Source organism: Acartia tonsa, chromosome 3 (assembly GCF_053477335.1).
Source record: "Acartia tonsa isolate MP-2025a chromosome 3, ASM5347733v1, whole genome shotgun sequence".
Lineage (NCBI taxonomy): Eukaryota > Metazoa > Arthropoda > Copepoda > Calanoida > Acartiidae > Acartia > Acartia tonsa.
The window spans coordinates 36090859-36115293 of NC_137262.1; the positions used below are offsets into that span (position 1 = coordinate 36090859).

The following is a 24435-nucleotide window of genomic DNA, read 5'->3' on the forward strand; positions in this document are numbered from 1 at the left end:
AGTATCCTTGGCTTTAGTATCTGCTCAACAAAAATAAAGCATAACTTGATAAATATATTAATAAATATTTAGAATCAGGGTGCTTGTGGTTTTCTGTTTTATAGTTAATATCAGCTTATATATATTTATCTTGAAATTGTATTATACACTTTGCAACTAACCATTAACATCCCTGGCTTTAACATATGCTCCATGTTTTATGAGTAGTTTTACTGCCTCAGTGTATCCTCTTTCTGATGCAAACATAAGACTTTCTTTCCCTGAGGATAAATAAATACAGAATTAGTAAAAGAGAAATAACATAAAAGGTATAATAACAATTATATAGGCATAGACTAATAAATATATAGATCGACTTATACAGGGTGCATGTGGTTTTCTGTAAATCTCATCTTATAATTTGAATGGTAAAAGTAGTAAATTTTGCCTGACACTGATCATCACACATAGCTTAACATTACTTTTAGTTAATCACTTTGAAATTATGACTCTAGGTGTATAATTAAAATCTTGAATGTTGCTAAATTTAGGGATCTACAGTACATGGTAAAACGTCCAAGGGGGGGGAGGGGGGTAAAGTGGGGTTTACCCCTCCATTTAAAATTTACCCCTAGCATTTAGAAGGAGGTAATCAACCCCCCCCCCCAAAAACAATTTTGGGGGGTAAATACCCCCCCCCAAAAAAAAATAAAAAAATCTTTAACATTTTTAATACTAAATATTTGATACAATTTAAATTACCCCACCAAAAAATTTTACCCCGGGGGTAAATTTTTTTGGGGGGGTAACAAAATTTACCACTGCCAACAGATTTCAGGGGGGATAATTACCCACCCTAAGCAAATTTTTTATCCCGGGGAAAAATTTTTTGAAGGGGTAAAAAAAATTTGTACCGTGCTTCGCACGCCATTTTACCCCCCCCCAAAAAAAAGCTTGGACACCCCTGCTAATATAATCAATATACACCTTTATTGTTTTTTGCATTTACATCTGCACGATGATGAAGCAACAACTCAACAGTGCTGGTTTTTCTTGTCTTAACTGCTACATGAAGTGGAGTTTCTGAAGTAGATGGATTAATTTCCAAAATATTTAGATTATATATATTTGTTTCATGACAATAAATCTCTTGTATCACCTTGTAACACTTTTTAATTAAAAGTAATATTTAAATAAAATTTAAGTATTGAAATTGTAGATAATTGTTTTGAATTAAATAAAATATGATCTCTATGACGTAAATAAAAGATATTAACCACACTTGTAAAAATGTGATGTATTATTATTAAATTTTATATTTGTTGAGTTAGATTATAACCATTAAATAGATTACACTGAAATATAATATAGAAGAAAATTATTTTGTTACCATCATTAGCGGCGATTATTACAGAATGGCAACCCATCGGTCAAGAATCAAGGAAAATTTCTTTTGGACTTGGTAAATTTTTGTTTTTTTCAAAATTTTTTAGTCGGATGAATGGTAACTTTTAATTAAAGTAAATCTAAGTTATAATTTCAAAAGATATCTAATTGATTGTGAATAAAATTTGTGAATAAAATCTAATTCCTTTTTTTAAACGATAATATTGTCTGATAAAGGCAAAAAGATAGTAAAAATAAAGTTTTGTCTACTAAAAATAGAGGCAAAAAGATAAAATTTAGTTACGGTAGATATACAAAAAAGATAATTTGGTCTGATAAGGACTAAAAGATAGTAAAAATAAAGTTTGTCTACTAAAAATAGGGGGCAACAAAAATTAAATTTATGCTCCATTACGTTCTAAGGTTGATAATCAACATTTTTGAACTAGTTATTATTAAATTTGATGTAAAAAAGAAAACTTTTAATCAATCAATAAATCAAGATAATAATTTTTATGTTTATGAAGCAAATTTCTCATTTAAAATTGGGGAAAATTTGAAAATTCTATATTATGCAGTTAAAAGATTAATTCAAGATAGATATAATTTAATAAGACAAGATAATACAGGTATAGGAGATAGAGGTACAGCGGGGAATCTGAATAATAATTCATCATACAATAGACAAGAAGTAGATCAAGAAATAGCAGGTCCTTTCACATTTAGTCATTTTGGAATAAATAGAACTTTAGACAGGTTTCCTGAGTTTAGAAGATATTTAGGTGGAACGATAATAATTGGAAACAGTCAAATTGATAATATCTATCATTCTGATTCGGAATAAAGTTTTAAAAATATACGTCATCAAAATATAAAAATATTGAAAATTTCATGAAAATTGTTGTATAAAAGTGCAAATATTTAAAACACAAGTGTGTACACCGGACATACACTGTAATTATATCATTACATTATATGACATTAAAAAGTTGGGAAGTTGAAAATTTTTTAATTACCTAACATTTTAAAAAATTGTTAAGAAAATAATATTATAGTTTTGTACTTTGGACACAAAAGAAAAGTCTAAATTATAAAACTAAATATAAAGATAATTAAAAAAGGTAAAATAAAAGTTTTGTATATTGAACACAAAAGAAAAGTTCAATTTATAAAGCTAATAAAATTATAATTTAAGCAATTATTGTTAAAATAATTAAATGATAAAATTTTGCTTAAATATTCTTGGTTTATGGAAATTAAGAATTCTATGTTCTGAAATTAGAGGACAAAATTGGATTGAAAAAATTCGAAGCTGTCAAATTACTCTTGGTTCTATAACTATTATAAGAATTAAGTTCAAACAAACATTGTGAAATTTTTTAGGTAAAGATAATTTTAAAAAGATAATTCTACTTGTTGATCTAAAAATTGGTAAAGATAATTTTGAAAAATAACTCTACCTGATTTATCTGGAAAGTCATCAAAACATTGTTCCTGTTCAGATTACATCAAAATCTAAAATAAAGATAGTCTCCGCCAAGAAAATTGTTCCTGAATTATAATTTGGTAAAATAAAAATAAGAAAGATATTAATAAAACCCCCAACGGTAACCAAATTTTATTTTATAATACATTGTAAAAAATCTTTTTCTTAAAACATAAAGGTAAAGAAAATAAAAGATGTCGGACACAGAGCAACAAAATGATCCTTACTTTGCTGGTGCCAGACGAAGAAAGTTTAGTAATTGGTTTCTTAAAAATAAGGAAAAATATTTAGAAAGACTACAAAAATATAAAGATAACTTGGAAAATTTAAATGGAGAAGATTACAAGGGTGTACATGCAAATTTCAATACAGAAACAATGGATTTATTGCGCAACAGAGAGGCAGAAAGTTATGTGACAAACGATAACTTTACAGAGCTTGCTGATGATTTTTCACTTGGAAATCTCAGGGATGAAAGGGACAGAGAAATGAACTTTGAAAGAAGAAATTTTAATAAAAATAAAGATAATTCTAATCAATTTAATTTTGATAGAGAAAATTTTAACATAAATGACCCTGAAAATAATCAATATCAAAATCAGTGGGGTGATTATAGAGGTTTTAATTATAGACAAGAACAAAGATATCCAAGAAATGAAAGATATTTTGAAAGAAATGAAAGAAATTCTAGACAATACAGAAAAGATAATTTTCAAAAAAATAGAGACTCTTATTTAAACAAAAAATATATGGATGATTTGAAAAAGAAAATTGATAATTTAAATATGGAAATAATATGGAAATTATCTATTAAATAAATTGTGGAAAGAATAATGAAAATTTTCTAAAAAAGATAATTTTTATGATAATTAAAATGATAAATAAAATGATAAATTAAAAGGTAAAGAATTGAATGTACAGTAATTAAAAAAGTAATAAAACAGTAAAAAGAACACTTGTGAAAGAAAATAGGAAATTGAACGTACTTATGATTGCGTGTTAGTGAAAAAGAGAGAAAAATACATTCTCAAATGAGAAAGTATTTGCCAGAAGATTTACTGTCAATATTAAGATTAGAAGAAGCTAAATTAGGTAAAAATCTTAGTGCTGATACACTTCATGATTTCATTCTTCTCAACAAGAACCAAATCAATAGATATATTAGATTTGTTCATAATAAAACCCTATAATGAAGAAACATGTTCTGGTTTACAAATGTAAAATAAGATAAATTTCCATAATAATATTGAAGATAATTTTGAGAAATTAAAAAGTCTGTGTTTACTGGCCTAACATTGGTTGGAAAAATGATAAAAAATAATGAAATCTTCAAAATGATAATTTCTTTCTGTGTTTACTGGCCTAACATTGGTTGGAAAAATGATAAAAAATAATGAAATCTTCAAAATGATAATTTCTTTCTGTGTTTACTGGCCTAACATTGGTTGGAAAAATGATAAAAAATAATGAAATCTTCAAAATGATAATTTCTTTCTGTGTTTACTGGCCTAACATTGGTTGGAAAAATGATAAAAAATAATGAAATCTTCAAAATGATAATTTCTTTCTGTGTTTACTGGCCTAACATTGGTTGGAAAAATGATAAGAAATAATGAAAGCTTCAAAATGATAATTTCTTTGATAAACAAAGAATAATGGTACTATTTATTGATATTTTTGAAAAATCAATGTATATTTAAAAAGAAAAATTAGGAAATTGAATATACTATATAATTAGGTGTTGATACTTAAAAATGATAGCCATAAAACCGTAAAAAAGGACACCTGTAAAATAGACCTAATCACACTAATTAAGGGTAATTAAATAAAAAGTGTACACTAGTTAATAAATGTTTAATAAAAACACTTGAAAATGTATATGATTCATAGAAATTTGAAAAGTTTTGAGGTCATATAAAATTAAAATGATAAAATAAACACTCACAAAGATATATGATTCATAAAAATTTAAAAAGTTTTGAGGTCATATAAAAATAAAATGATTAAATAAACAAAAATTGTATTTTAAATGTGTAAAGTAACTTATTATAGTTTTGAAATAGGAGATATGAAATAATTGCTGATTATTTGAATAGTCTAATCTAATAATAGTCTAAAATTTGAAACTAAAATGTATGTCTAAAAAAAAAAAAAAAAAAGATATACACAACAATTATGTGGTAATTAAAAAGACAATCATTACTTTTTAAAAATTAAAATTGTACATAAATTTAAACATTTATAAATAAAAAACCGTAGAGTGGGTTTTGTGTTTAAAATGATCTTAAAAATGTGCTTTTATAAAAGGAAAATATAACCAAAAATAAAAAATTATTCATAGAAACAATAAATTTGGTTAGAAGAAAAAAACATGCTTAAGAAATGGAGTGTCCTATACACTATGAATAAAAACGGTCAGGTAAAAATAAAGTGGGGTCTCCAATTTAAGAAAAAGACACTCTTTTAGTAAAATAAGAAAGCAAAATGATTTACTTTGAATTAAAATAAAAATAAAAGTTGGAAAAAAAGATATAAAGATAAAGATAAAGGGTCAAACATTACACACACAAATAAACAAAACCACACCACCCCCCCCAACATACTGAAAAAAAATGTAAATGTAAGGGGCAACATAAGGATAATAACTGCGAAATATTTAAGAAACTATTGGTTCCTAAACCATGCGAAAGGTGTGAAGCGGCAGAAAAATATGAATACCACCATACCCCAGAAGAATGCCTAAAGGCTAATTTTTTAGAGAAAATAAAAAACAACCAATAAAAGATAAATTCAATGAAAAATGGTATAAAAAAGTTGAAAAACTAATTAATGATAAAAATGACTCAAAAAATGAGTTAGTGCTAAAAAATGGTTGTTTTTTGGAAAAACTTATAGTTGGAAAAATAAATGACGAAAATTATAAAAAATTAAGCCAAAATTATGCTAATTATGAATTATATATTAATATGATAAAAATGAAATGATGCACAAGTGTTTAAGTAAATTAATAGGGTATTTAAACCTTTTCAATTTAAAGAACAGGTGTTATCTATGTAAAAATTATAGAAATAAATTCAAATCTTTAGAATATTTAAACTTAAAAAAAAAAAAAAAAAAAAAAATGATTAACAAGGAAAAAATTATCCATTAGTATTGAATAAAATAAATGATTATTCAATGGAAAAAATAAAATGGATAAAAATAGAACCTAGCTGTGATGAAAGTATAATCAAAAAAAGATAAAGTGTCAGAGTTATAAACACCAAATAAACCCAAATAAAACCACCCCCCCCCCTCCCCGGAATTATACATTGTAACAGGGGTGACATATTAAGAAAACATTAAATAAAAGAATGAAGAATAAAATAAAAATAAAAAATCAAACGTTAAACACATAACATCACGAAAAATAACCCCCTCCCCCTCCAACATAATGAAAAAATTTAAAGATAGAAAATTATAAATACCAAATAAATAAAACCAAAACACCCCCCCCAATGAAATTATTCATTTTAACAGGGGTGACATATTAAAGTGATTATTTAAGGAAACATTAAATAAAGAATGTCCTTTTATAAACTAACTTTTTAAAGGGACACTTATAAAGGAAAATTTATGAGTAAGATAATGTAATTTATGAAATATGATAAAAAATAACTTAGGTTATAAAAATGAAAGACTTGTAAATTATTCTTCATAAAAGATAATGTGGTTTATGAAATATAATAAAAAGTAACTTAGGTTATAAAAATAAAAGACTTGAAAATTATTCTTCATAAAAGATAATGTGGCTTATGAAATATGATAAAAGATAACTTAGGTGATAAAAAATTGTTGAAATAAAGTTAAAAATAAGCTAGAAAGTCAAAAGAAAAAAGAGACTGTCCTTTTATAAATTATGCTTTAAAAAGGGACACTCGGTCGGTTGATATATCAAAGTGAAATGAATATTGTTAAAAAATTATTAAATAGATTATTAACAAAAAATAGCAAAAGAAATATAAAAATCTGTTTAAAATTGAAATAATAAATAACGGAAAAAACTTTAGAAAAACAAAGATAAGACGGTTCTTTTAAATAGAACATCTTTTTAAACAAACATAAGACTGTTCTTTTATAAAACATCTTTTTAGAACTGGACAAAAAATTGTCAACCCAAAGTAAAGTAGCTGGTATGACATTAGTTCATTAAAAATACTCTTACAGCAAACATATCTCAAAATTAAAACAGTTAATCTCAGTTATAGTAAAACAAGAATTCTTGGTTTAATTTATTTTGAAATGTGAAATAAATTAAAATTATAATATAAAGTAATGTGAAATTTCAGAGAAGAAAATGGATCAAGGGAGAGTTAGAGAAAGGAAAAGATATGATATTAGGTAAAAAATTATTACTTAAATTCTTCTTCAGTAGATGGGTTTTTTTCTGTAGCACGCTTTCTGTCGCAGTAATCCTTCAAAAATTTGTGCAGCCACTTAAAGAAAGTCACCAGATAGACTAGTGGTACGATAACCTAAACAAAAAAAGTCTATAGGCTAGTAAACTAGAGAATTGAGTAAAATCTAGTAAACTATAATAAAAGATATCCCTCGAAAGAACAAATTAAAATGGTAAACGTTCAGAAATGTCTTTATTAACTATAGCAAAATTTCTTGAATTAATTATTTTATGATACCATTGATTCAAGCTTTTTTAGAGTTATGAAGTATATGTTAAAAGTAATTCTAAAAAAGATTACCCTTATTAAGTCAAGGGTAATAATACTTTTAAAATGAAAAGTAATAATGGTAAATTCATTTTAAAAGGGGTAATTTTATATGGGGTTCATGTAAAGTTACTACTCACCTGCAAAACCATAACAAAGGAATAACAGACAAGTAGGTAGCGAAGAATAGCTACGTTTATACCCAATAGCTGCGTGCACAAAGTTGAGATAAGTGTTCCATCCTAGAAAGAAAATTTTTCTTCAGAATTTAATTTCACACATTGTATTAAAAATATTCTTACGCTTATGGTATTAAAAAATTCTCAATTTTCAGTGATATTTGTAATTAAATGCTCAAAAAAGAAATGTAAATACTCAAATTTCCTGTGATTATTAAATACTCATCAAATCCTTTTACTCATAAATTGTCAGATAATTAATGCCATACCATAGTTTAATGTTTTTTCTATGATAATTTTAAGGTATAAACCTTAAATCCTCCATATATCATCCATATCTTAAGGTTTAAACCTCAAAAAGATACTTATCATATGCTATTAAAGATATATTTAAGGTTTCAAATTTAATGAAACTTTAAAATGGTAAATTTGTGAAATATTTAAGGTTTCAAATTTAATGAAACTTTAAAATGGTAAATTTGTGAAATATTTAAGGTTTCAAATTTAATGAAACTTTAAAATGGTAAATTTGTGAAATATTTAAGGTTTCAACTTATGAAATTTTATAAAACGATAATATTTAAAGAAATAAATGACGAAAATAGACCTATGGTTAGACCAGCTAGAAACCAAAGGCGTATTCAGTTTAACCCCACAGCACCCTAACTAAAATATAAATTAATTTTAGATAATACCTGTGAGACACAACAAGAAAAAATTTAGCAGAATGCTGAAAATCAAAGATATCCATAATATGATGCCAGAGAAATCAACGGTGGGAAGATCCATCTCATCAAGGTACTGAATTTTATCCTAAATAAAAAATAAAAAGATAAGATAATTTTATGATAATCCTGGGAAAAAATATTAGAATGATAATTTAAATAGAAAGATAAAATGGTTAAAGAAAATTTACGCGAGAAAATGCTTAAAGGAAATTTTAAGATATTTAATTTAAAAGTGTATCGAATTAAATGATAGTTGAAAAATTCATTAAAAGTCTGTTTACTTTTAAGGTGTCCAAGGATAGGTCAACAGACCCTGACAAGAATGAAATGGCGCTGAACGGTTCATTAACTAGAAATTTAAATGCCTGTGCCACAGTAAACACAGACATGAGTTTGGTAAACTGAAGGTAAATGGTGTTACTACAGTTCATTTTAGAAAATATCTATAAAAAATATTAAAAGATATTACTTTTCTTGGAAGATTTATGATAACCATGCAAAGTTATTGAAAGTTTAAAAGATAATCTTATAATTTATAAAAAGTATTAAAAAGATATTACTTTTGGAAGATTTATGATAACCATACAAAGTTATTGAAAGTTTAAAAGATAATTTTATAAAAATTAAAAGTAAAAATGATAAATTCTAGTAGACGTGTATAGATCACTGGCCACTGTAAAACTAATCATTAAAACATTATAGGAAATTGGGTTGAAACCAGTAACAACAAAAACCTGAAATTAAAGAAGCCAAAACTAACAAGGATAAAGAGATAGTAAAGTGATTTCTTATTTAATTTTTCATTGCAAATTAAATGTAAAAGTAGTGGTTTATTTTCCTTTTTATAAAAAATAGAAAATTTTATTATTAAAGAAATTTTTACAAATTATGTTAAGGTCTCCTCAGAAAGTTTTCAGTAAAAATTTTATGAAAAGTAATAAGCAAATTAAGATTTTTTTTGTTGAAAAGTAAAATTACAGAAGAAAATTTTTTTCCATTTTAATCATTTGAATATTATGAATAAGCAAATTAAAATTTTTTTTTTATCTTTTGATTAGCAATTTAGAACTTAAAAAATTTTTTATATATCGCTTTTGGAATTATTATTGATACAAATTAAAGGGAAATCACTTATACCTGACTGATGAGTCAACAAGTCGTTCCGGGTACGAGTCCGACAAACAAAAGCAGAGAAGTTCACCAATCTGCTGAGACAACATGCACATCCTTCTCTCCCTGGAATATGGAGAAATGTATACATTGGATACTTAATTGGAATTATCAGGAGCTGATGATCCGTAACCACATATGCAGCCAGGAGTGCCTACAACTAGAATTACTGAAACAGCAGCTGCCACCAGATGGATCCCTTATTAATCTTTTAAATATTTCCAAAATGTGTTTAAATTTCTACAATTTTGAGTTCTAAATACAAGCTAAAATTCCTTTTTTTCTTTAAATAAGCAAAACTACAGTATGATTTTGAAATTTTTAATTTTAAGTAAAACAATTAGAAAAGTAATTTTTTTATATTTTTACATTCAAATATTCAAGTTTATTCAGAAAATTTTTTATCAAACAGTCTAATTAAAATTTTGTTTTACCTAATTAAAAGAAATTTTTAGCTTTTTGAGGGCAGACTGTAACACTTTTTAATTAAAAGTAATATTTAAATAAAATTTAAGTATTGAAATTGTAGATAATTGTTTTGAATTAAATAAAATATGATCTCTATGACGTAAATAAAAGATATTAACCACACTTGTAAAAATGTGATGTATTATTATTAAATTTTATATTTGTTGAGTTAGATTATAACCATTAAATAGATTACACTGAAATATAATATAGAAGAAAATTATTTTGTTACCATCATTAGCGGCGATTATTACAACCTGTTCTTTTTACATTATTTGACTTTAAATAAAAACCGGTAGGATAATTAAAGTTTAATTTTAAATATAATATTTGATCAGAGAACTTAAGAGTACAATTGGGCCACTAAAAGGAATACATAGTTTACATTTTGAATTATCCCGGACCCACATATTCGTGGGTAACTTGCCATTTATACAACCAAAAATATAAATATATATCTAATATTTATATATAAAAGTATTTTTTTCCTTATAGATCATATTCAAAAGTAATGAATCATAGACTTACCAGAGTTATAGATAGAGTTGACAGAATATCCATCTTTCAATAGTTCCAATATTGCATAATTATCTCCTTTAGCTGATGCCATATATAAAGCTAGAATTACAATACAAAGCATAGTGGCTTTAGTCCAGATATTTTTATCTAATCTATTATCTAAAGGAAATCTACCCCCCACCCCCCCTCTTGATGTAAATTTAATTTTTGTATATAACAACCTTTCATGATGTAAATGGTAAATTTGTTTTTTAGTAAAGAGGACTATCCACGAACAAGAGCAAGTGATTCTTGGCATCTTCTAGCATTGACCCATAGTATTTTTTAGTGAATATACTAGGTTTATGTTTGATATTTGCTTTATTGACTAAAAAGTTAGGTTTCACCATGGTTTTATAGGAAAAAACTTTGAAATGTTTAGCAATTTTTAAAGAAATATCATCAAATGCGTTGTTGAGTCCAAAGGACAAAATAAAATAACACTGCAGAAAAGCATCAAATGTTGTAAATTGCAAAAGTACATTAACTAAACTGTTTACAAGTTACAAATCCTTTTTTTAAATATACATTTTTAATCACAATTGTTTATTTTATGTCAAAGCTTTTAATCAACAGTTTGAACTCATCAAAACATTTGATGATATTGCATCAAACAATGCTTAACATTTCAAGTTTTTTAATAATAAACCATGGTGAAACCTAACTTTTTAGTCGATAAAGCAAATATTAAACATAAACCTAGTATATTTACTAAAAAAATACTATGGGTCAATGCTGGAAGATGCTTAGAATCACTTGCTCTTGTTCGTGGATAGTCCTCTTTAACAAAAAATCCTTTTTAATTTCTTATTGGGATTAATATTTACCATTACTCTTGTACATTTTCTCAGAAGCTAAAATACAAACACTTGTAATCAAAGATATCTTTTACTATTTAAAAAAGAAAATATATAAAAGATATATCTTAGAAAAATCTTTGTCAATAGATTTACCTCTACATTGCATTTTGCCAACATCTTTATCATTGGTCATAAAGCCACCATCATACGTTGCAATTGTTGGATCACCTCCTGCTTCTAGAAGTTTTGTTACAAATTTGTTATCAACACCAGCAAGTACAAGTGGTGTTCTTCCTAAACAATGACCATTAAATAAATATACAAGTAAATGCAAACTACTGATTATATAGAGGGAATAGTTAATAACATAGGTAGATCTCAAATCACTAACACCCTATCTATTGCAGACAACCAACCATATAATTGCCTTCGTGTGGAAGTCTTAACTGTGCATATAATGAGTTCTTGGTGTTTAAGTCTATGGCTTTCTACTTTTACTATTAATGAAGCATATCTGTACGACATGGTTTGTGCTGAGAATCAATACAAATATATTAATGAAAATAAGATTTGTGTTATGCCACAATTGCAGGTTAGTGATTGTTAACAACTAGATCTAAATTACTCGAATATAATACTGGAATATTACAATTCTCAATTGAATTTGGTTTTATGTTTATAAAAGTGATGTTTACTTTAAAGCTATCAAATAAAAATTTGATTAAGGGACGAATTGACAAATAGTAAATACAATAAATATATTAATAAATTACCTTTCTCATCTCTTGTATTTATATCATTTTTATAAACAACCAACAAAGTATTGAAAAGACTCTCACAATCAAAAAATATTTTCTCACATTTATCCTCCTCATTCATTTTTATGTTGACATCCTTACATTTATTTTCTTGTTGAAAAGTTTGGCATGAGGTAATCAAATGGTGAAATCCAGTATGAACTTTGATAATATTACTAAACATAATCAATTTGAATGTTGTTACTGTAAAAAAAATATAAGAGAATAACCATTTTTAAACTCACCTGGAAATGTTTAACATTTTGTGTTCAGGTTTACACACTCTGATAAAGGTTTCTGATATTTTATATTTGTGACTTTCAATCATATTATGAACAGCAGACACAACTAGTTTTCAAAATATAGATTTATCATCTCAATAATACAAGTTATCAAAATTAACTAAATATCTTACTGGCAGAATCAGAAGAATTTTGCATCACCAAACACAAGGCTTCAGATCTGAAATTAACTCAGTTTATTATTAAAGATAATATTTTAGTGTCTACTTCATAAGTTTTTCTTACTTATTGGCATTTTTTTCAATGTACTGAATTAGATTTGATGTGTCAATAGATTCTTGAACTTCCACATAATATTGACTTCTTGTAGTTTTGGTAACAATGACAATAAATGATCCAGTGACAAATACAAAAAGTACAAGACCTAAAATAAATTTTATAAAAGTATGCAAAAATGCTCAATTATTTAAATACTATAAATTTTACCATTGATGGCTGTGACTTGGTGATTGAGAGTAGGTGACATATAGTGTGTGGATGTCATTTCATGCACACCCACCCCTGCTAATGTTTCTTGACTCTTATTAGTAGCAAAGCTACTCTATAATTCACTTTGTCTGTCCATCAGTCAGTCTGTAACCTTATGGGGGAAACAAGATTTTATCGGCTCCTATTCAAGATAGACAGCTAAAATTTTTATTAAAGATTCTTATGACATATGCCCATCTCAGTGGCGTGCGAACCGAAGGGGGCATTAGGGGCAATCGCCCCCCCCCCCTAGCGACAAAAACGCCCCCCCCTGCCCCCTGCCCCCCCTAGAAATGCCCCTTAAGAGGCGTTGCCACAAAAGAGACTATACCCCAACGTTTTCCATATTTCTAAAAGATTTTTATATCTGTAGATGAAAGGACAAGTAATTTTTTAAAATTTTTTTATAGTTTTTTATATCTTTGGTTTTTATGGTATGATAAATTTTTTTGTGGATTATAATATTTAAAAAAATAAAATTTCTTGCTGTTTCGAGCATCCAGTATGTAATTTACTTTGACTGTCATCACACAACATACAGGAAAAAGGATTTGTGACTTTTCTACCTAAAATATATATTTATTTCAACAGATGCTCTTTAAATCTACTTGTCTGTATTCTTATTAATGATTTTTTGTGCTTTGCTACTTAAAGATGTTGTCATCCTTGTTGTCATACAATAATGAAATATTTAAAATCAGTTTTACATATTAGGTTAATTTTTGGTAAATTATTTCCAAAATGAGTGTTTTTATCTGAGAATTTATAACATCCCCTTCCACCCATAAAAATGTTTTGTGGTGGGGGGTCATTGCAGGGTGGGGAGAAGGGATGGGGGAGAAGAGATGGGGGGGGGAAGAGATGGGGGATATAAATGGGAAATAGGGATGGGGGAAGGGATGGGGAAGAAGGGATAAGAGTAGAAGGCCCGGGGGGGCACTTTGCTTCAGGGGGGGGGGCAAAATTTTACAAAATCTTCAAAATGCCCCCTCCCTAGACAAAGTGCTTCGCACGCCACTGGCCCATCTAATCTATACATTGTTTTGTTCATCTGTCTGTTTAATGGGGTGCTAGATCGATTTCTAGATTTTTATAGGATTGTATTTCACTGCTTTATATATTGTTTTCCTGATATCTATTCATATTTTTGAGCTTTGCTACTTATGGATGTTGTCATCATTGTTTTTATAGTGTGAAAGAGAGAGTTACCCAATTTTTTGACTATTCAAATGGCACAAATAAGCAATTTGTTTTCTTTGATTTTTTTTTGTTATATCAATCCTGGCGGCCACACAAGCTAGCCAAAATCCTGGTTTTTTATAAAGGTGATAAAATACTTTTACAACTTGTTTCTATTTTTGCTCAAACACAAAGTAACATTTAACCCTTAACGGTCGGAGGGAAGGGGCATTGAAGGCCCCCCCCCTCTGTTTTTTTCTATCTCATTTTCTGTGTGTAAAAGATAAAGAGCCAATACTGCGTGACTTTTTAAGTATGGGTATAACACATAACTGAGAGTTGAAAGTTTTAGAATATCTCCATCCTGGCTGGCACAGGATGCCAGCAAACCTGGCAGGGTCATCCAGGTAAAGAGCAAAAATATTTTTTTTTACTTAACCCTTACAGATCGGGGGGGGGGTAGGGGGGGCTCCAAGAGCCCCCCCCCCCTCTAGTTTTTTCAATCTCATTTTTTTTTGTAGGTAAGATGGAGAGCTGTAACTTCATGACTTTTTAAGTTTAGTAATTATACGTCGGCAAGAGTTGATTTTATTAGGATATCTGGTCTGTGTCGGTCGTGGTGTCACGTCAAAGTCGGATGGGTAGCAAAAAAAAATTAGAAAAAATTCTAAATGAATCTTAATTTCTACATTATGACTTTTGTGTATAAGGTAGAAACCTAAATTTTTTTTGGTGAATACTTAGATAACAATGACCTTCTGAGAAAAGTGGTGTTATGACCGTTTGACCGCTCCCTGACCGACTTTATGATCGATTTTTGTCCGGCTTTTACTACAGACTTATATCATGAATAGCGTGGCTTCTATTACAGCTAGAGACCTATAATTTTTTTTGGTGAATCCCTGAGCAATAATAAACAGATAAAAATATTAATTTGCGCCGCCAACCGCCGTTTTACCGCCGTAACCGCCGAAAATGGCGGTTTCCGTTATTTGCCGTTTTTCGGCAATGATCAGAAAAAGTAATTTTTTTGTTATGAAAAATAAAAGTTCGTCCTAAAATTTGGTCATCCTAGCTGCAAAATTGGCCGCTCTACAGCTGTTTTAAAATTTAGCGGCTGGCCGCTAAAAAGCGGCTAAGGAGCGGTCTGACTGCTATGACTAGAAAAAGTATTTTCTCTAAAAATACACATGAACCACCAGAAAAAAATTTTACGTCTTTATCTGTACCAGGAGCTGAGATAGAGGGGGGGGCTCTTGGAGCCCCCCCCCCCCCCCCCCCAATCTATTAAGGTGGGAATTGGGGCCCGATCTGTAAGGGTTAAACAAAGCATTTTATCATACCAAAATACTAAAATATCCTCTAGTAGTACATCCTCATATTAAATACAGGTGTTCAAGTCAATTTCAGGTTCCAGGTATGATCCTGCAGGTCCTGGTCCTCCAGGTCTCCAGAAATCTTTAAAAGGCACTAGTGGCCGCAATTTTTAACTTAGAGACTTCAAATTTTAAACTTAAGCTTTTCTTATATGTCTACGCATTAAAATTTCATAAAGATCCGCCGACGTTTTCTTGCCGACCGCCGACTGCGGTGGCTGGCAGCTGCCAAGTACAACTGCGGCCGCTGAAACTTATATTTTGATATTTCTAATATAAAATTTAAAAATAAAGATAAACATTTTCTGCAAAAAAAATTTCTTTTATCTTAAAAGATAAAAAAATTAAAGCCGTTTGAAATTTTTAAGTAAAAAAGGACCTAAAAACAAAGGTTTGTAAATAAAAGCGCGAAGGAAGCGAAAATTGACTTTGACTTACTTAAGGTCGAAAATTCATTATTAAATAGGGGACTTGCACTAGCCCTCTAGCTCTAATAGGAACTGAGATAACAGAGGAGGGCGTTGAACGCCTCCCCCCCCCCCCCCAACCGATTAAGGTTCGGTACGGGGCCCGACTGTTAAGGGTTAATAACAAACTCACTTGAGCCTTTTGTGCAATAGAGATGCCATTGACAGGTATACCTTACACCAGAAGTATCCGGTATATGGAGCATTCAAATAACTAAAGTGTTTAGGAATCTCCTATGGCTTTAGTATAATAAATTTACAGCCCTATACAAATCATAACAATAATCTTCAATAAGAATTTTATAAATATGTCTATTTTAAAACCAAAAAAAATTAATTTATGAATTTGACAATTAATTCCTAGGCCTGAATAGTCAAACAAATATCTCTTATAAACTCATATTTACATCATCAAAAGCCTAAAAGATAAATCATACCCCTTATAAAAAAATGTTTTGTCTTTTGATTGGATTGTGCCTATTTCCATTTAATTCTGTAGTAATTGAAGTAAAAGACTAGAAAGGAATAAAGATAAATACATTTACCTCCAAGAATGTCAAATATTGTTTTCTTTAGAAATCTCTGCAATCTGTAATAAAATACAAATATATATTGTATTATATCACTTCCACTAGTAAATAATATGTCAAAATACTTACAAACCTTTTCCAATTCAATCTTCTATAATTGTTGGCTAACTTTAATTCTAAGAAAGATTATTCTTTAATATAAATTTAAAAGTTTAATAGTAAAGTGACTGATATTAAATTTTTTTTGATACAAACCTTCAAATTCCAAATTTGAATAAAACGTGTTTGGCCTAAATACAAAGTCAACCCAGCTTGTTGAGAACTTCAGATACTGTATAAATTCCACAGAAGAAAAGGCTAGACAACATCCAATCATTATCCACATAATCTTTAGTAGCTTTGAAATCATTATTGATCTGTTCTGACAATCCCACCTTTAGTACAAAATAAATAGTTGAGTGCAAAATATTATTATGATGATACAAATTTAACTTTGTAGTAAGTTTATTATACTTTAAAATCATGATTGGTAAACATTGGGTATAAAATTATTACCATAAATCTTGTTGAGGAAAAGGCAACAGTTCTTGATGTAAAACATATTGAAGTAACAAAACTACTCCTATTAGGACAATGGCTTTGAGTTTGTTACATATTCTTAATTTTCTAATTTCCTGGAATTGCTTAGTATCCATGATTATTTTATCTTGAGGCAACTGAACAGGAATGAAAATAACAGATCTGTCAGGAAGAAAAGTTTGACTATTTGAAAATTTGGAATACACAATTTCCAGAAAAGGAATGACAATTAATAAGTTGCACATGCAAGAACTGGAGATGAGTACACCATATTTCCATCCAAGACTAAAGAGTATAATACTCATAAGTGTTGCCAATCTAAATGAATAAAAAGTGCTAAAATTTAGATAAAATTGTAATTTAATAATTACATTTTTATATCAGATTATCTAGAATTAAGAAAATAATGTATTTAGGGTAATTTTTTACAGGTACATTTAATCAGTCTTTATTCTTTGACTTAAACTGTTTTTAACCTATTTTTAAAAGGTATATCAAAAATATACTCTAACACCTGTAGAATCATACTGCAGAGCTAAAAATGTGAATAATAACCCACATCGATTTTTATTAGGATTTTAAAGTTTATTTTTTATTATGGAGTAAGTATATTTTGCTGAATCGTGATGTTTCTTTCCTTTGGGGGTAAATTTCTCAGCTTTTAGAGTGTTTTGCTTCATGAATATTGTATGCTAGTATAGAGTAAAGTTAGGTCTTTTGATTTCATCTATCAAAACTAATTAAAAATTAATTCTTTACAATATATGAATGAATTAACATAAAAATGTTTCATGTCTTTATATCCATGTAAAACACATGAAAGGCGGCTGTTCAGTGCCAAATCTTTAAAAAACGAAAACAAATGTTTATGCAATACAACAAATTTATTTTTATCACATTTACAAATATGATATAAAATAAGATTATTCAAACTTATTTTTAAAATATTTTTTTTAAAGTATGTATCTTTAATGTGTTTAGTTTTCATTCTTTTCATTTTAATCAAATAAAAATTTTATTATATTGGAAATAAGTCACTTTGTAAAAACACTATATTTAAAATTTAAAGATTTCTAGTTTTGTCATTGTAGTTCATTGAATCATCATAGTTTTAATGTTAATTCAAAGAAATATCCTACGCTTTTAACTTTGAATGAATTACTATAAATATAAAATCAAAAGAGCTATTTTTTTACTATCATTGTCTTTTAATCATATTATGAAAAAAATGCTTTGTAAGCAAGAATTTTACCAAAAAAGAAAAGACACAACACGATTCAGCAAAATTTACTTAATCCATTGTAAAAAATAAACTTTAAATTCCTTTAAAAAACGATGTGGGCTATTATTCTCATTTTTATCTCTGCAGTATGATTCTTAAGGCATCAGAGTATAGTTTTGATATACATTCAAAAATAGGTTAAAAACAGTTTAAATATATATGTAAGTTATAGAATTAAATTTGTAAATTTGTAGTTGGCCCCTCTCCAAAATGATCCTAGCTAGTGTAAATTAATAAACAACCCTGACCTTGCAATAATGTCAACAGAATTTCGAACCATCAATACAAATTTATCAAAAAACTTAGGTTCTGTCTGAGAAACATTTATTTTGTAGCTGCTCAGTCCCCACAAAATTGAAATGAGGGATGTAGTAATGCTGATAATTTCAATTGTATAATCCTTATTCAACATGAAGTCAATTGACATTGGATCACTGCTAAATAGTTGAAATGAGAAAACTCCAGTCTGAAGAATTATTTGCATGGTTGATTCAATGCATATTTCATATACCTGCAATATTAAAATAACTATTATAATATAATTATAACAGATGATAAATCTTAATCTTAAATAAAAGTAATATTGAAAATTAAAATGTTGAATAAAAGTGTATCTTACTTTGATGGACTAAGCTAACAGTGTTCAAAAGACAGAAGAATTAAAGTTTTTGAAATAGCTGGAAAGATCTTATCTTTATGTTAACCCTTAACAGTCAGGCCCCTTGCTACACCTTTATCAGTTAGGGGGATGGGGTGTATTATCTCAGCTTCTATTAGAGCTAGAGGGCTAAAAGTTTTATGCATGTCCCCCACTTGATAATGAATTTCCAACTATAAAAGAGTCAAAGTCAATTTTCATTTCCTTCATACTTTTTTTTAACAACCTTTGTTTTTAGGTCCTTTTGAACTTAAAAATTTCAAACAGCTGTCATTTCTTATTTTTGAAGCTAGAAAAACATTTTTGTTCAAAAATGTTTGTTTTTATGTAAATTTTACATTTTTAGAAATCTCAAAACAAAAATTTATGTGGCCAAAGCTGTACTTGGCAGCCGCCGCAGTCAGCGGTCGGCGGGAAAACGGTGGCAGATATATATGAAATTTTAATATGTTATGTAGACATATAAGAAAAGCTTAAGTTTGCTGGCATCCTGTGCCAGCCAGGATGGAGATATTAAAAAAATTCCAAATCTCAGTTATGTATCATACCCATATTTAAAAAGTCACTATTTATAGCCCTCTATCTTTTACACACAGAAAATGAGATAGAAAAAACTGGAGGGGGGGAGGGCATTCAATGCCCCCCCACCCACGACTGTTAGGGGTTAATATATCAAGACTTTTATTAAACATTGTTCTTACTTTTTGTGTCTGATATTGTCTTCTTAGCTCAAGATCATCTGGATTAATAAAACACATGAAACCCTGAATAATTATTAACAATAAGAGCCAATAAGAAAGTTAAACAATTAGATAAGATATAAAAATTCTGATTTTCCAACTGCATATATTATAAGGAGCGGGGACAATTTAATTGTGCTAAAAGTACACTGACAAATTTTCTGAGTTTTCAAATGGCACAAATATACAACTTTATTTATACATTTTTAGCCCGTTAGCTCGACTAGAAGTTGACAAACTAGAGGTTAATTTCCCCCCAAACCCCCTCTCCTGATAAATAATCTCAATGAATGCCTGATTTTTTAAGGTTAATCTTCTTGAATTTTAATAACTAAATGATTTGCTTTTAAATGTGTCTTGATATCTCATATAGTTTCCAAGATAGAAGGGTCATAGAAAATGAATAAGGGGAAACATGAGATAAAGGACAATTAGATAATAATGTTTACATGATAATCTTTTACCTTGAACAACATTTCAGGCTGATAAGCAAATGCAATCATTAGATCCATTAGGCATGTTTTTCCTTCCATAACAAGATCAAGAATGAGAGACAAGCTTGGTAACACCAATATGATAACTGTAAAATTAGATATAAATGTTGCTAACATTAGCTGTTGTTAAATCTGCTGGTGTCCTTTACTATCAAGATTGAGATTTTAACCCTCCTGGAGACCTGGAGGTTTAGGAAATGCAGGATCCTAAACCTAATCTTGAAAGAGACTTGAACATCTATATTTCATATAAGAATGTTTTACCAGAAGATATGCTTTGTTTAAATCAAAAAAATTTAGCTATTTACCTGGATGATCTTGCCAGGTTTACTGGCATCAGAATCCTACCAGGATGGAGATATTTAAAAAAAGATCTAAATTGCAGTTAATTAAAATACACATACAACCGTTAAGGGTTTTTAAAAATCTAACTAACTTCTGTGTCTAATTACTACATTAAAAAAACTTTTCATGGTTCATTTATAAATGAAAAACCTGAAGCAATAAATCCCACAGAATACATCTGTTCTTTTTCAAACTTTATATATCTGTTTGTGACATTGAATAAATCCAGTTCACCTTTTCAGCATAAAAATATTTTTATTTTACTAAATATGAAATGCATCTTATTATGGCTTGGTAAGCTGCAATACATTTTAAAGCAAATATATGTAAGTAATGATTGTGGGTGAAAGTTAGACATACAAATATTGAGGTCATAATTCAACACAATTTTGCTATAATGAACAGAAATAATGATTAAAAAAAGGATTGTTTTATTTTCTTACAATGTTGATTATTGTACTATAGACTCTATGAATAGTTTATGAATTATCATAGATATTTAAATATCTTAATATTATCTTATTATATAATTATTATTATTATTATATACTTAATAATATTTCAATCTCTATAGATGTTGATTAGAATATCATTTTTAAATTATTAGGGTTTTCCTGCTTTTTCCACATAACCATTCTAAAATAAGTATAAGAATAAAAAATAATCAGAGTTTGTACTGTTTTTATAAACAAAAGGAAGATTAAAAAGCTATCTAAAAATCAGTTCATTACAGACTATTCACAACATTAACTTTTTTTATATACAATGAAACAAAATCTCTACCCAAGTGAAATTAGAGTTTGGCCAATACACAAATGCAATAACTTTCATATCACTGATAAAATCCCAGGCAGGCAAACAAACATCAAGAAAGAAGAACAAGATGTTAGCAATAGTACACAGTTGACTGAGTTTAGACTTCCTAAAAAATACCAATGCAATATGAAATTGTAAGAATATAACTTATGATTTAATATTTTAGATTTAAACAAAATCTATTAAGTATTTGAAATATAGATAGCAATAATTACCAGAAACAATGTGATAGATTTTCTTTCTGCTCCTACATATATAAAAGCTTTAAAATCTTTAGTAAGAACTTAATTTCCTTGCATAACAATGATAATTTTTCCTTCACCTGATCTAGGTCATCAATCAACAATCTAGTATCACAACTATTTTCTTCTATTGGTTTTAATTTCACAAAAGATTTGGCTAAAAATATCTCTGAAATTTGTTTGTTTAAATCATCTTCTTGAGTATTATCTTTGCCATTTAATACTTGGAGAACCTAATTTAAAAAATAAAAATTAAGATTTTCAACAAGAGGTTTATGGTCAGCCAAAAATATTTCAAAATAATTTTTGATTAGCTAAAACTTTATTGATCACAAAAAAATTATGAACCATATTAGTCTGCACTATTGGGAAGTCAACAATGTCATTTGCGAAGACATTGTTGACTTCAAAGGAAGATTCCCCATTGCACATAGGGGCAACAAGGGGCAACAATTCACCACCCCCAAATCAAGTTTTAAACATTCTATGAGTATTATCATACCCAATGTACATCAGATTTCAAAGGAATCGTAAAAATACGCTTTTTAAGTAAGCATTCTAATGCATGGAAGTCAAGAAATGCAAAAATTTTCTTACAGAAAAAGGCATACTTTTTGTGTTTCACCAACAATTTTAAAAGTTTTATAAAATCTCTTAGAATTAACGTAATTAGACAAAATAACTTCTGATGAGTCATGCATTACATATATTTTGACAGTATAAAAGAAAAAAACACAAATTGAAGAAATTAGTCCTAAATAATTCTAGTTGAAGTCAAGATTTTAGTTTTTATTTGTTTGTTTTTTAATCAACATTTAAGAAGACAGTAAGAGGAAACATGTTTTCACAGGTTGCCACCGGCTAAAAATACGATATTTGATTGCCCAAAGACATATTATAATCGCCTGTACTGGTTTCATTTACCCCCCCGCGCCCCCGTAGGGGTTTTTAGCGCGTTTTCTGAGGGTGGGTGCAAGAAAAGTTAGTAAGAAAAAGCGTTTAAATGCGCTTTTAAAGTCAAAACTTAAGATATAATTCAATTAAATAAAGACACAAAAACATAGACATATTGGGAAATATTTATTCTGACTTAGAATTAAAGTTAATAATGAATATTTTCAAGTTCTATTGCACTAAATGATAGTGAGGAGAGGGGGGGGGGGGCTAAACCTAAATCTAAACCTCTTTATGTTTGATGTTTTAATGTAACTAAATAATCGTTTCTATAGATTATTACAAATATCAGGGATCTAAAGGGATAAGACAAAGGTCAATAAATTGTTGTACATCCTCAATGATAATACACAAAATTACCCCTTATGTAGATTAAAGTTAGTAGTTAAAACGTTTTAACACACAACTGTAAAACTTTGGGGACTAGTGTTATAAACAGCCCAATGTCCCCTACCTCACTGCGGAAAGGTAAAGTTAATATGCAAATAACGTGAGGTTCTTATAATCATTCTAAATTGGAATTAGCAAGTAGTCTATCTGTCTGTCTATTGGTAATGCTTTGTTTTTAAATTATGTAGTTACAGGGTATTCATGTTTAAAGTCAGCAGTTTTATTTAGAAAGGGAGGGGACTGTTAATTACACTAGTCCCCAAACTTCAAAGTTTTATAATAACGTTTTATATTTATTACCATAAGAACTTCAGGAAATTTAATTGATTTTTTATTGGTTGATTCATTAAGATGAGTATCAAAACTTTTCAACCACTAATTGTCATCTACAGACAAATAATTTTGTAATATAATTTATTAAATATGTATTTAATATGTATCAATATTGGGGATGTACATATTAATCGGTTATTGTTTTGTTCCTTAGATCCCTAGGTGTTAATATATAATACAAAGTAGCTTGATGTCTGTTTGTCTGTCCGCCCATCCCTTAAGATCTCGCTAACCACTAAACTGATTGAATTCTACTCTTCAGGGAATATATCTACTGGTCCTGTGGTTTTTTAAAGATCTTTTTCAAAAATAAAAATCCCCCTCAATTTTTTCATATTTCTATAATTAGGGTCGGTCCGTCCGTACGTCTGGTACAGTTAGCTCTTTTACTTAACTTAAACAGGCTAGAATTGTCCTATCGATCTCAAACTTTTCATGCTGATTTCTACAACAGTTAGGTACGACTTAGAAAGCACAGCAACTCTATAATCGTTACCAGAAAGTCCGTACATCCATTTATAACAAGCTGATTTTTACTTTTTTGACAACAAATAATGGTTTTGAATGTTAAAAATATCCTATTCATCTGATTTTTTGAATAATGATTCCTATTTCAATAACGTCTATTGTTATAAGCGAAGCATCTCTATAATCAAGTCCTAAAAACGTCAGTATGTCCTTAAACAGTAACATGTATTTAATCAGTTTTAATTACAATTTTGTATAGACATGCATTAATATTCAGTTCTGACACTTCACAAGTGTTAATGTTCATTTGTCCTTCCATTTCAGAGCTTCGCTTCTTTCATGGATGTTGTTATCCTTGTTAAATTACCTCTTGGGGCAAATCCCCTAGAGGCTAGGGGCGAAGCCGCTAGTATACATATAAACAGTAAACAAGAATCATAATATCATTATAAATATAGATATTAGTTAATAAAAATTTATGTTAATCATGCCCACATTTAAAATGGATTTATTAAACATAAAAATAAAGTGAAACTTGTAGCTTGCTAAAATAAG

At 28.4% G+C, this 24435-nt stretch overlaps 2 protein-coding genes and 2 long non-coding RNA genes across 4 annotated transcripts in view; 1 reads left to right on the forward strand and 3 right to left on the reverse strand.

Moving 5' to 3' along the window:
• The window catches only part of LOC145314018 (uncharacterized), a 31538-nt gene extending 10443 nt beyond the window's left edge, over positions 1–21095 (reverse strand). Inside the window, exons 1-17 of the mRNA XM_080153744.1 lie at positions 20828–21095; positions 20303–20418; positions 19800–19862; positions 18689–18951; positions 17135–17476; positions 16835–17013; positions 16713–16755; positions 16595–16638; positions 12785–12923; positions 12673–12719; positions 12503–12605; positions 12234–12433; positions 11614–11754; positions 11488–11514; positions 10631–10720; positions 967–1062; positions 162–260 (exon numbers count right to left, since the gene is read on the reverse strand). Coding sequence (XP_080009870.1) covers positions 162–260; positions 967–1062; positions 10631–10720; positions 11488–11514; positions 11614–11754; positions 12234–12433; positions 12503–12605; positions 12673–12719; positions 12785–12923; positions 16595–16638; positions 16713–16755; positions 16835–17013; positions 17135–17476; positions 18689–18951; positions 19800–19862; positions 20303–20418; positions 20828–20855 — 2020 coding nt within the window. The 5' untranslated portion in view covers positions 20856–21095. The remainder of the gene's footprint in view (positions 1–161; positions 261–966; positions 1063–10630; positions 10721–11487; positions 11515–11613; positions 11755–12233; positions 12434–12502; positions 12606–12672; positions 12720–12784; positions 12924–16594; positions 16639–16712; positions 16756–16834; positions 17014–17134; positions 17477–18688; positions 18952–19799; positions 19863–20302; positions 20419–20827) is intronic.
• Positions 2714–9952, reverse strand: LOC145314019 (uncharacterized). The gene is made up of 5 exons (XR_013877595.1): positions 9602–9952; positions 8432–8549; positions 7698–7799; positions 7247–7365; positions 2714–2880 (listed from the first exon to the last, which is right to left on the reverse strand). It is a non-coding gene; the product is annotated as an uncharacterized LOC145314019 (long non-coding RNA).
• Positions 8437–9355, forward strand: LOC145314020 (uncharacterized). The gene is made up of 3 exons (XR_013877596.1): positions 8437–8534; positions 8753–8871; positions 9167–9355. It is a non-coding gene; the product is annotated as an uncharacterized LOC145314020 (long non-coding RNA).
• A 163-nt stretch (positions 21096–21258) lies between the features above and the next one.
• Positions 21259–22151, reverse strand: LOC145315237 (uncharacterized). Its single transcript, XM_080155269.1, has 5 exons — positions 22084–22151; positions 21816–21968; positions 21709–21740; positions 21461–21599; positions 21259–21313 (listed from the first exon to the last, which is right to left on the reverse strand). The coding sequence occupies exons 1-5, from the start codon at positions 22084–22086 to the stop codon at positions 21281–21283; spliced, it is 360 nt and encodes a 119-aa protein (XP_080011395.1). The 5' UTR covers positions 22087–22151; the 3' UTR covers positions 21259–21280.
• Positions 22152–24435: the final 2284 nt, after the last annotated feature.

Bases quoted from the DNA above. Each gene is read 5' to 3' on its own strand.
- LOC145315237 (XM_080155269.1), bottom strand. The intron at 21,600-21,708 runs GTAATTATTGCT...GGTATTTTTTAG, and splicing joins AATCTATCACATTGTTTCTG to GAAGTCTAAACTCAGTCAAC. The intron at 21,314-21,460 runs GTAGAGATTTTG...TACTTATTTTAG, and splicing joins CAAACTCTAATTTCACTTGG to AATGGTTATGTGGAAAAAGC.